The sequence below is a fragment of the Alligator sinensis genome, unplaced genomic scaffold (genome assembly GCF_000455745.1).
Source record: "Alligator sinensis unplaced genomic scaffold, ASM45574v1 scaffold1382_1, whole genome shotgun sequence".
NCBI lineage: Eukaryota > Metazoa > Chordata > Crocodylia > Alligatoridae > Alligator > Alligator sinensis.
This window is the reverse complement of record NW_005843036.1, coordinates 37,245-50,410: the sequence shown is the minus strand read 5'-3', so window position 1 is coordinate 50,410 and position 13,166 is coordinate 37,245. Positions and strand designations below refer to the sequence as shown.

Genomic DNA, 13,166 nt, shown 5'->3' with positions numbered 1-13,166 from the left:
GATGACTTGTGTGACCCCCCACCTCGAACGATTGTGAACTCTGCTTTCCAAAGGGACTAGATTATTTCACCTTGATGGAAGGGAAGGCCCCTGCTTTAATGCCTGCTATGATTAAATGGCAGCTGAATGACGAGTGACTGATAGCCTCCTCCCTCCCACCTGGAGGAAATTCCACCCTTCCTGCCCAGTCAGTTGTGGGGGAGCTGACAGACAGCGAGAGGCTGGTAAAACAGGTTCTGAGAAGGGAGTTGTCCCTGAAAAGCAGGGAGACCTGGACAAGTACGCAATGAACAGGGGCTGAATTCAAACCCGGACAACACCGGCAAGGAAGGAATGATTTGCTTTGTGCCGAAGCTGGGTCACACCCGTGGTAGGGTGCCTTTTGCAAGGTGCTGCTAGTAGACAAATTACAGCTCAGAGTCTGTCAAGGTAGATAAGAGACCATGTGATACAGCCTGGCAGTAAATGGGCTGCAGGGTAAAGGTGCACAGGGAAATAACGCGGCAGGGGAGGCACAGACTCTCTTCCCGGTCCTTTGGGCACGTCAAGTCCGAGTCCCCAGGGCAATCTGTATCGTGGTGCATGAACCTGACAACTGGGGACTCTTTCTGCTCTTTTTGAAAGCCAGGGAAGTCTGGGATGTCTTTCAACAGAAAAAACTGGTCTGCGCTTTCCAGGTAGGTGCCTTGGTTTAATGGTTAACCCTTTCTGCCCCCCAGTGGAGCGTAAGGCAAGAGTGGGCTTTGGGGGAAGGGAGGTTGTCAGTCAGGGAAGGCAAAACTAGAACAGAAAGGGGTGCTCCAAGCAGGACAGGGCAGGGCAGGGCAGTGCCAGCACTGGCACTCAGCCTGCTGTCAGGGGCTTCAAAGGGGTGACAAGAGCCTCCACTTCAGTCCTGCCTGGAGAAGTGAGCTGTGCCATGTATCTGAATAGAGCAGTTCTGCTCAGGAAGGTGACTCTGAAAAGGCCGTCATGGCTTGCCATGTTGGTGTGTTTTAGCCAACGTGGATCTAATCCACTCCTCTTGCATGAAGACAACCTTTCTAACTGCCGACCCTGCATGCTCCCTCTGAGACCTCAGCACAGCGACTGAAGAGCATCTCTGATTGACTCTCTCGTGTCTGTGCCATTTCTAGCACAGTGACATGCTGATCTTGGCTGATGTTTCTAATGCTCCCTCAATACAGATAACAGTAATTCTGCCCCACGGCAGGAGTCTGCCTAATGCAAGACCTTAATAAGCTGCAGGACAATTATCCATCGACATCATTTGACACTTCCTGTTTGTTTGCTCCCTTTAGTCTTTTCAAGTACAAATGATAACTGATAGCATTTGGCCCCTAACAGTGGGCTAGTGCAAGGCTGGGTGGTGAGTGGGAACTAAACTGGTGTTCAGGCTACTGAGGACTGGTTTACGCAGGCTTACACTGCCCCCAAGAAGCATGCCTGCCATAGACAAACCCATAGTTTCTCTGCAAGGTACAGAATTTCATCCCAAAGGCAGGCTGCTGGCTCCCATGCTTGTGTACATCTCTCAGTGATTCAGAGAAGAGTGTTGGTTTAGTGGTTAAGGGGTTACCCAGGAAGATAGGAGACCTTGGTTCAGCTTTGCTTTGCTGCACAAGTTGGGCAAATAACTCAGGTCTCCACTCCTCATCTCTACAGCGAGGATACCTCTGCAGGACTGGGCGTATTCCTTGAGCTAGTTCAAGTAGAAGTTATGGGCTCAGTGGACAAGGTTCTTGGACCTGTGCTACGTGACAAATCAGAGAAGACGTTCAGGCCAGAGTCCTTATGACTATCCAGAGTCATTTGACTTGATTATTGAATTGAAACAAATCATGATTATGATGGTTAATTAAATAAAACACCCAATCAGGGAACAGGAACAATGTCATGTGACTTTAACTCATGATTAGACATTAAGTAGGCCTTCAGTGTTCTATGAACAAAAGGGCTAGGGGCAAATCTGCAAAAGGCCTGTGGTATTTATGTCCAAAAATGGATCCTCAAAAATCATGCTCACCTGCCGCCTTAAATCCAAAAGGCATTTGACTTGTACCAGTGAAGTTCCCCATGGGCTTAAAGGTGTGACCGTGGGGACAACCATAACTATCTAGGTTTTCACTGTGCTGACCAATTTAGTATCTAACTTTGTCAGGGTTCATAAACTAAGAGTTTCTTCACCGGCTTTGCATGTGGGCCCTGTTCAGGTGGGCCTTCACAGTGAAGACCTAATAGAAAAGGTTCTGCATGAGGTGGAGGAGATATACCTTTTTCCTAACAACCCAGTGGCAAAGCACTCAACCTAAGTCTCACACATCCAAAGTCAATGCTGTCTTTTGCCTAAGAGGATGTGACCATACATGTGCATGTGAATGCCTAACCCGCTAGGGCATTGTGGGCTAGCGCTTTCTATCCCTCCTGTTAAGATGGCAAGAAAGGAAGCATGATTCTGTAGCCTAGTGCTCAGGGCACTTCACTGTGTGGGAGAAGATCTGGGTCCTGATGTCTCTTCCAACTGCAATATAAGTATTCCTAGCAAAAATGAAACAGCTTGAGAATAGGGACAGGAGAAGAAAACCCTCTTCCCCAAAAGTACCTTATTAGCCCAAGGTTACAGCATACTTATGGGAGATACAGACTCAAATATCTTCAGGTAAAGGAGGGAATTGTCCTGTCATACACAAGTGCTGTAACATTGGGTTGCTAGATTAAAGGAGTCTATTGCCACTTCCTTCTCAGGCCTTGCTGGGGCTCTGGCATGTGAAAGGCACCTATTTTTCCCTCCTCTTGGCTCTCTCACAGACAGGGGCAAGATATAATCCACAGCCCTCTCTGCATTTGCAGCAGGTTTGCTGAGAGCGCTCCCAGCCAGCGCGACACCTTCTGTGGCACCCACTCAGAGGCTCCATAGACCGGCCACCTAATTTGGGACTCTGGATTCCCTACATGGCAGGTGTGCTGTAATGCTCAGTAGGCCAATGTGAAGTGGCTAATATTTGCTTTGGATTTGGTTTCGGTTGAATTGGGGGACGGTGATTCGATTCGGTGATTCGAATCACTGTCCCAATTCGATTCAACCGAATCTGATTGAGAGATTCGGCTGCTGCCAAATCTCTGAACCAGCCAGGCCCATCTCCCTCCTGCTCCCCCAGCCTGGCAATGGCTGTCCCACTGCCCCAAGCTCCTGGCTCTTGTTAAAAAAAAAAGCCCCGACTCAACAGGTGGTACTCCCAGGCCAGCTCCGGCTCTTTAAGAAAAAAACAAACAAGAAAACCCTGGACTCACTGCTCTTGCCTGCAGGGGGCAATCCCTGCTGCCCCCCACTGCCCCATGCCACATGGGGGGTTTTGCATGAGCCCCCAAGGCCACTGCAGGAGCCATGGAGCTTTTCTCAGCACTTTTTTTCTTAAAGGGTCGGAGCTGGCCTAGGCAGGGCACCTGTGCGGGGGCTGGGATGGGGGGAGGGGTCGGGGGGGTCATGCAGAGCCCCCCATGCAGCGTGGGGCAGTAGGGGGCAGCGGGGATCACCCCCGCCCAACCAGCTCGGAGTCAGCTGCAGCTCCCTGCTGCAGCGACCGGGGACTGCCTGAACCATCAAAGCTCTCCGAATCTTTTCCGAAGATTCGGAGACCTTTGAATCGATTCGGACCTTTAAATTGGTCCCCTGATTCAATTCAGATTTAGAGATATGGCCACCAAATTGAACCGAATCTCCTGTGAATCTAGTCACCATCCAAAGCTTCGCACAGCCCTAATGCTCACTGGGTGCATCTACACATTCATTAATGCACTGTAATTATGGCGCGTTAAGTTTAGTACCTGTAATAGTAGGTACTAAATGTGGCATAATCAGCACTACTGCGCATTAGCGCAAATGAATGCTTTTTGTGTGACACTTAATGCCCATTGGACTAATCTACTGTGCATTAGCATGGTTTTTGCCAGCTGCACTAATGTGCAGCGGAATTAGTCAAATGGGCATTAAGTGTCTTGTGTAGATGTGCCCAGTGTTTTGTAGATATGGCCCTAACTTAATTTTAGGGTCCACTTCCATCATCCCAGGTGACCATGGATGGGGAAGGGCTGTATACTGGGAGGTTGACAGTGGGTGTCTCAGGAAACTCAGGTTTCATACCCAGGGGCTATGGGATTTCTGGTGATTGCTCTAGATTACTGTCTTTCTTTCATCCAGTGATCTATTTTGATTTTTGCTTATAAATAATATCCCTTCAGGAAGAGCCTGGGTACCTGCCACTCTCTTGGGATTCTCCTGAGTTATTGCCCCCACATTACAGCAGCCAGCAGTATTGTTTATATGGGAGTAGTGCCTAAGGACTCCAGCTGGGATTTGGGCCACATAGTGGGTGCTGCACACAGAGGGTCTAGGCAACAATCCCTGCTATGAATCACAATCACAACTGACAAGACTAGCAAGGAACAAACTGCACATACCATAATCAAATATTCAAGTAGGTATGTGCGCATCATGCAGATTAGCTACATAAATCAGGTGAGGGTGTTTCTGTTCCCTCATTGGAAGTGTTGTAACACTGAAATGAAGTAAATGTGAATATTTATGACCCAATTTGTAGAATTAGCTACAAAAGAAGCTTGCAAATGCTTTCAAATAATGAATAACTACATCTTCTATTCTAGCCCGTGCATCATCAGTATAATTGCTATCTATGCCTAAGTAAATGATCCACAACCAATCATAAATTCAATGTAATTTTTCGTTCTTTTCCTTTTTGCATCACTCAGTTACCTGTCACTCTAAAAGGAGCATAAATTTGGCATCACTAAAAGATAAGATTCATCATTGTGTGCCGAGGACCAGTCACAGAGTTAGGCTTGCTTAACTCTCACAAGGTCAAAAATGAAGAAAAAATTAACCAAAAACCCTTCGACATGCCAAAGCTATTTTCATTTTGCAGTATTTGAAACTGACCCCATTTGTAGTTTGTGTGAAGTTTTCTGTGCTAATTTCTACCAAAACAGGGACTGAAAAAATGAGTGTTTTCATTAAAATCTGTTCTGAAGCTTACCAGAGCTTAGGTTTTGGTTAAAGAGCCCTTTTAAAAAGTAATTTAAAAATATATATTTTGGCAACACGCTTGTCTTGACCTGCGCAGTAGGTGGTATCTAGCTGCTATATAGCACTTTGCATCACATCACAAAACATTTTACAAGGGAGAGCTGTGCATAATTTCCATTTTACTGAATTCAGAGAGGTGAAGTCAGGCAGCAGGTCAGTGTCAGCCAAGATTACAGCCTGGCTCTCCAGCCTGGGCTCTATCCACTACGCTGTCCCAATACCAGCACACAATTTTTGCTACATCAGGGCCCACGTATACAGGGATGATAACTATAATATGAAAGTGCAGTACATCACAATTTTGCACATCTAAGCACCTAATTAGATCAGTCCTTTGTGCTGACAAAGTCCATTGATTTTTCAAAGAGCATCTGGGAAAGCTAGCCCTGTACGTAATAATTTTAGCATGTTTAAGCACAGTCCTAAGCAGTCCAGGGGAACCTTTTTGTTTAGGGCTGTGTGTGTGTCGTAGGGGCGCCGGTTCCTTCTGAAGAGCTACGTGAGCTAATGCCAGAGCCAATGCCAGTGAATGAGATCACAGCTCTGAACTGCCTTAGGGAAGTGCAGTCACCATGGTGCTGGAATGAATGCTGTTTCTTAGTGAATCAGGTCATTGTAACAGAGGGTGGGACAGTCTCCTTGACTGCTACAAAACAACCCCAGGGAAAGGTCTGTGAGTCACTGGTGACACAATAACACAGTCCCTTTGCACCCTGCTGCAATGGCTCTGCCTCTTCTCCAAGGGAAGGTGGCTAGTGTCCTAACTAGACTGTGAGGTTTGAAAAATGTCTTGGCCAAGATCTGTATTTGCTTAAACTTTACCTCTTCTCTGTTTCTGCTTTTCTTCTTACCCGTTCACTCCCGCCTTCAGTGTTGCAGGTTGAGAAAAATAGAAAGCAAGACTCAGTGGGGGAGGGAACATGGTTTAACTTGTGCCAGGGATTTCATTGCATGGTAATCATTAACCCACAATGCCACAGCTGCCAGTCACGGGGGTTGCAGTGGCACAAATGCTGCTCTAGACCTGATTTTGGTCCTTTTAATCCCAGAATCAGGCCTGCTCTGATTTCAGGCCATGCAATTTCAGAGTATGCAGAAATCAAACCCCAAGCTTGTGTGCAATTAACAGTCCCACAATCGTTCTCCAGGTTTTACTGTTCTTAATATCCCTGTGTAAATGCTTAAGAAAATGAATACGTATTCCCCAGAAAGTATGTTACAGTCCCAACCTTTCTTTCGTTTGAACATGAACAAGAACTTGGAGAGCCAGTGGCTTTCCAGCTGTTGGACTGAGAAATGCTCACTAGTGGTTTGGGGAGAACTGGCTGGTGTTTCAGCATCTCCACTGCACTAAACAGCAAAAAATATTCTCTGACTTCTCCAATATCAATTTCCCACATGAGAAATAAGCAATGTTTAATGTTTCTGTGGAAGTTACAAATAATTATGAATGGCAGGTGAGGTGGTGTGTGCCTCTCCCAGTGAGTCAAGATGTGGCCTATCCAATTAAATTTGAGCTCCTCTCCAAAAGAGGAAATTTACTATCAGCAAAAATGTAACTCTGGCAAGTGGGTGTTGATAGTCTGCAAGCTTGTCTTCCATGGACAGATTTATGAGTTATACCAGTATAACTTCTTTTGTAGAAACCCTTTCTCCAGCATCAGTGCAATGTGTTAGTAGGGCTGCGTTTTTTTAATTTTGTTTTGCCCCTTTTCCTTCCCCCACCATTTAGTTAGTTACTGTTGCTTTAAGAAGTATTTAAGCTAAACTAAAAAAACCACTCATACTGGAATAAGAGCGTGCATAGTTTCATAGTTAGTAGGGTCAGAAGGGACCTGAGCAGATCATCAAGTCCGACCTCCTGCCATGGGCAGGAAAGGACGCTGGGGTCAGATGTCCCCGGCTAAGTGATTGTCTAGCCTCCTTTTAAAGACCCCCCAGGGTACGGGCGAGCACCTCTTCCCTCGGAAGTTGGTTCCAGATCCTAGCCGCCCTGACTGTGAAGTAGCGCCTCCTGATGCCTGAATCTACTCTCACTCAACTTATTGCTGTTTTTCCTTGCTACTCCTGGTAGGGCTCGGGGGAACAGGGACTCCCCCAGTGCCTGCTGGTTCCCCTTGGCCAGGTTGTAGGGGGCCACCCTATCCCCTCTCAGCCTTCTCTTGTGGAGGCTGAACAGGTTCAGGTCCTATAGCCTCACCTCATAGGGCCTGCCCTGCTGCCCCTGATCATGCGACTGGCCCTCCTCTGGACCCTCTCCACATTGTCCACATCCCTCCTGAAGTGCGGCGCCCAGAACTGGACGCAGTACTCCAACTGCGGCCTGACCAGTGCTGCATAGAAGGGGAGGATCACCTCCTTGGACCTGCTCGTGATGTATCTGTGGATGCATGACAAGGGGCGGTTGGCCTTCCTGACCGCGTCCCCACGCTGTCGGCCCATGTTCATTTTGGCATCAATAATGACTCCAAGATCCTTTTCTGCCTCTGCACTGACAAGAAGGGAGTCCCCCAGCCTGTAGGTATGCTGCTGGTTCTTCCTTCCCAGGTACAATATCCTGCACTTGTCCATATTGAACCCCATCCTATTCTCATCCCCCCACCTCTGTAACCTGCAGATGGGGAGGTACAATCAGTATAGGTGCATCAGTCTGAATTTAACTTTAGCTTATACTGATACAATATATCTTATGTCTAGCAAAGTCCTGAGTTTAGTGAACAAAAAACAAATTACAGCCCGTTGTGAAATCTCAACTCATCTTTAAAAAAAAATCTTTAAATTCTACCTATATAAGGCATTATTTGCCACCAAGTGGGAATGTATGGAGGAAGAGGTGGTTGAAAAATACCAATTAGTTCTTGTGGAAAAATTCCAAAGTTAATGAAATATAAAATCAAAAAATATTTTGGTTTTAAAACAAAACCTTTTAGTGTGAAACATTTTTAACAGAAAAAACCCCCATATAGTTTATTTTTAAAATAGGAAGTTTTTACCAGTATGTTTTTCAGCCAGAATGAAATGTCTTTGGCTGTCAAGACTTGTGTATGTAAGGGAAAAGGAATTTTTAAATTCATCTCAAATTCTGTGTAGACCAGCTAGTGAGGCCTACCATTAATTTTGCTTGACTTTTTCCATTAAACTTGGGTATTTGATCCTCATAACTTTGCCAGACTTCAGCCATTTGTAGCACGTAGTTTCATAGTGAGGGTCTGCCTCTGTGTGAATTTTGACTTTTGAAGACTTCAGAAAAAACAGTTCAGCCATTTCTGAGAATGAGATGAGAGAAAACAGGTTACGGGGGAAACTCTTTCAACTCTTTCATGAAGAAACTGTAATCTTCCCTTTATTTTGAAGATGGCAGGAGTTTCTTCCATGTCTAGATTTGCTGTTTACTCTTCCTGTGAAAATCCACATGGTTTTTAGTCTCTAAAAATTCATGGTTCTCACATGCTCGGAGGTTAGTGACTGCAGCATTATTCTCCAGAAATTCTCTCAGCAAGAAGACTGCTCCATCCTCACCGAGCAACCGAGCATGCATCAACCTAGGACTGCAGAGTCTAAGCTGGACTCTTGCAATTGCTCTTTCTGGCTTCCAGGAACTCAGAATAGAGATTTTTTTCCTCTCCTTTGCTCACAAGGCTTCCTCTGCTGAGTACAGAAGTGGGGAAGCAGGAACCCAACATGGCACAGGGATGGGGTAGAGAGACAGGTTGCAAAGACACATAGAAGGAGCCAAATAAAAGTCTCTGCCCACTATAGCTGCCTCTCTCCAGAGCCTGGAATGGACTGAAAATCTGAGTCTCACCATTACTCTGCTTTCAGCAAATAGATGTGAAACCCACTAGCAAAAAACCCTCTCCCCCCAGTGCGGAGTCACACTGAAAGTGGCAACCTACCATGGCTACTAGCTGCTTCTTTAAATGGCTGAGATCTGTTTGATAGATCTATAGGTCCCTACCCTTCTGATGGCCCAAGCGTGGCATCTTCTTTTTGGTTAAATAAAAGTATGCATTTTAAAACGTAATTTCCTATATTAAGAAAATGGTCACGTTGCCAAGTCAAACACTCAAAAGGTAGGAAATACTTGGCATTGCATTCATTTGAGTTCATAAGCACGTGTAGATAACTCTGGTGTTTCTGCTCCTTTTTCTCCATCCTCTTTCCCCTCAGCGAGGCTAGGGACAGGCATTCAAAAAGCCTGAGCCTGAATTCATTCAATCTTTTCAGGTTAGCCTAACCTGGCTAGGTTAAACCTGTTTGTAACTGCTCAGACTTCCCAGAAATGCAGGCACATGCCTGCAGTAGCTCAGGCTAGAAGCCGGGGGGGGGGCTGGAGGCCGGGGGGGGGGGGGGTGCTAGAGCAGTCCTCCCTTCCCTTTCATAGTGCTGAGCTGAGGCATGATGTTCTGATTAGGGAGGGGTCCCCCCACCTTCTGACTAGCCCAGCAGGGAATTGATAACATGGTGTTTATCATCCCATTAAGAAAAAAACAGAGAGACATTACCAGCTACCTGCTGATTATCCTTTGGCCCCGTCTGCCACAGCATGGACTGTAGCCAGCATGAGGTCTGCTAGCTAATGCTAAGAGATGTCTGTGTAAGGTGGGGGAGAAATCCCTGATTAGCAGGGGAGCAGAGGGAAGCCAGGCAGATGCCTGCAGTCTCTGCGGAGCTGAAGCCAGGGAGCAGAGAGGAGGAGCCAGCTCTGCTATGGAGCAGAGAGCCCGGCCAGCCCAGAGAGCATGCCATGATGCTGGGGGAGCCTGGTTTAAGTTAAACCAGCAAGGGGTCTGGGCCACCGGTTGGATCCAAATCAGTTAAGTCTGATACTACATTCAACCAGGTTTATCTCAAACCAGTTTCAGACATTTTCAAACTGGTTTATGTGCACTGAACTTCTGTTCTGTTACAGGTTTAAACCAGTTTCTGATCACTTAAACCGTTTTAAGTGTAATGTCTGTCCCTAGCCTAGTAGATCTGTGGTTGCATTGTTTCTCAGCCGGTGTCTGAATGGGCCTCATAGGTACTAGGCATCTGGTCAGTGGCATGATGCCCCCAGGAGAGAGAAGTCCTTCCTGATCGGGTGGGGGATCTGGTCTGATTCTCTCTGCAATCTGAGACGCACATTTTGTGCATACTAGGCTCATCTACATGTGCACATTTACTGCACAGTAACAAAAATTACTGCACAGTACGGGCACGCATCTACACATGTATACTTGTACTGCACAGTAAATATGGCAACTTATGCCGACTTGAGCATAAATTTGATACCTGCATCATGCATGTATCAAATTTACGCCCAATTAGTTGCTGCATAGTAATGCACATGTAGATGCCTTACTACACAGTAACACTGTGTGTGTGGACTGACTTGGGACTAACTTTAGTCCCAAGTCTGTGCATACACAGCATTAATGCACCTTAACACCTGCACATATAGATGCTGGCCTATTCCTGTTTACTGTGCAGTAAATTTAAGCCATCGTAAATGCACATGTAGACATGCCCACAGTGGTCCAATAACTGGAATATTCTTGTCTCACTTCCAAACAGCCTGGCGAGGCAGAGGACTCTGGAGGATGAAGAGGAACTAGAACGAGAGCGCCGGCGAAGGCTCCGAAGTCAGAAGTCCTCCACATCAGCAGAGGAAGAGGGCCTGCCCCCTTCACCAAATGCTAGCCACCCAGTGCCAGACAGGTGTGTGGAGAAAGGCTGTGACCCTGGTCCAACACTGCCCAGGATGCTGCACATCCACATGGCTGGTATTTTTGTTTTGCTAGGGCCTGACCAAAGCTAACTGAAATCAGTGTGAGCCTTTCCATTGGCAGAAATGGGGTTTGGATCTGGTCCAAGGGGAAGGTGTTAGAATAGAGGATTGGGAACCTGGGGTCAGTTTGAGGTTCTGCAATGGAGAGATTGCATGATTAGAGCAGGAAGCTAAGAGGCAGGACTTTGGGGTTTTAACTGCTACTGATCCGCAATGTGACTGGATTTTGCTGAGCCTTTCTGTGGCTCAATTTGTTCTCTTGTGTAACACGGGATAGCAATATGATATGTGCAAATTGTGTGGAGATCCTTGGCTGGAAGAGGCTATGGAATGATAAATTGATAAATGATGAATTACTGTTTGTATTATAATGCTAAAGGCCAAGACTTTGAGAGCAGTTCAGGGAAGCTAGACACTCATTCTGTTGAAATTATACATCCCAGTTCCCCAAGCTGATTCAAGAATCTCAACCCCATAGACTTCCATTCGAATCCATTGGCACAAGTTTTGTATGCGCACATGTACAAGCTGGCTCCCATCCCTGCAGGACCAAGGGACAGAGGCTGATCAGGGCTATGGCCAAAGATGAGTAGGTGTTACCCAAACAAGCACCTAATCTGTGCCTGACAAAACTGTCCATAGAGCACAGGGCAAGTGTGAAAGTCAGTCTGGGTTTGCAGGGTGGACCAGGCCTAGCCTGGAGATAAATGGGATTGTTAATCTGACACCTTTCCGTTAGGGCTAAAGTAAGCTCCTGTATAAAAATCAGCCTGCTGGTGCCCTCTGGTGTCTGAGTGTGTCTTTGCCTTCTCTCTGCTCCCAGGCCCAAGGAGGCAGAACCACCAGCGGCAGCGACCGCGGAGGAAGATGAGCAGAAGCTCTCGGAGGTGCTGAAGACAGAGGAGGTGAGGCGGCAAAGGCAGCAGGTGACAAACATCTCAAAAAATGTGAAAGAGGAGAAGGAACCAGAGGCACAAGCAGGTCCCCCAGAGCCAGCACCACGGCAGCGGTCAGCCCAAGTGAAGGTCCTGGCCAGCGAGTTTCCTAAGGAGCAGATGGATCCAAGAGTGGATCAACATCCGGAGTCAACTCCAGAGCAGGAGGCTGTAGAAAAGGAACAGCATCAGCAGCCAGCTTCGCATGAAGAGGAGCATCGAGCAGAGCTAGCAGAACAGCCCCAAGCATCCGCACAGAAGCAGAAAGGCCACGTCCACCTTGAGATAAAGGGTGTCCCCAGAGGAGGACGCAGCGTAGTAAAGGCACTGATCTCTCCAGGGACATCTCCTCCTAGCCAGCCGGTGAGCAGCACTGCGCCATCATCAGCTTTTAAGGATGTATTGGGAGTTGCACAGTAGAGGGAGGTTACCTTGAAATCCCCAGCTCCTGGAGTCAGGTGAATTCATCAGAATCGCAGCTTTACTTTCTAAAGGGGCTGGCTTCTGGCTTTTGTGGCTGAAGCAAAAAAAAAAAAAAAAGGTGAAAGCATGGCTCAGAGGCTTTGATTCCAGAAGGCCAAAATGGAGGGAACCCCAAATGAGTTTTTATAGTCTTATGTTTTTGGGAGGACCTAAGTTGTTATATCTGAACTCGTGGCTTATGGTACTGCACTCAGGCAGAGGAAAGGGTAAGGGGTGTGGGGTTTTGTGTGTGAGAGAGTGCGTATACATCTCTTCCCTCTCTTGTTTCCCTAGCTCCTTCTGCTGCTCTCCAGAACTGGAAGGAGAATAGGATGGTGCCTCACCCTCAAGTACAGAGTTTGGGGTTTGCCCTATGCAGGCCTGCACAGTTAGGAGCTTCCTATGGTTTTCATAAGCTCCATTTATTGTTGCTTTGTTCTTGTAGCCTGGGTCACTGGGCCCGACCCCTCTCTGCCTTTTCTTGACTTGTATGTCAGGTGTGTGGGGTTTTTTTCCCTAGGATACTGCAAGCAATCCCCCAAGGTCTCAAGAAACTGCAAGATCCGTCCCTGCCTCGGAAGAACCTGAAGACTCCTCTGTTGCTTTCCGCTCTACTCTCAGCTCGTTCAGTCGCCACAGTCCAAGGACGACCTCATTCCGGGTAAGAGCTATGCAGGTGGAAAAGGAGTGCTCAGAAAGAGGAGGGTCTGGAGGCCTTGCAGAGTCAGCTTACAGGAGACTGCCGGCCTGGCTGAAAGCAGAAATGCAAGGAAGCTTATGAAGCAGCCAGCCCGGCTTGTTCACATGGCTCAGAGAAGCTGCCAAACTCTTTCCTGCATCGTGGTGAACTCCTGAGCCCTAGGACCCATGTCAGGTGCTAGGAGGAGCTTGAGTTTGT

The 13,166-nt window shown here is 47.2% G+C and overlaps 1 protein-coding gene across 1 annotated transcript in view; it reads left to right on the top strand.

Moving 5' to 3' along the window:
- The first annotated feature begins 202 nt into the window (after nt 1–202).
- LAD1 (ladinin 1) overlaps nt 203–13,166 on the top strand; it is a 22,135-nt gene continuing 9,171 nt past the window's right edge. Inside the window, exons 1-4 of the mRNA XM_006036890.3 lie at nt 203–677; nt 10,658–10,801; nt 11,695–12,169; nt 12,789–12,929. Coding sequence (XP_006036952.1) covers nt 640–677; nt 10,658–10,801; nt 11,695–12,169; nt 12,789–12,929 — 798 coding nt within the window. The 5' untranslated portion in view covers nt 203–639. The remainder of the gene's footprint in view (nt 678–10,657; nt 10,802–11,694; nt 12,170–12,788; nt 12,930–13,166) is intronic.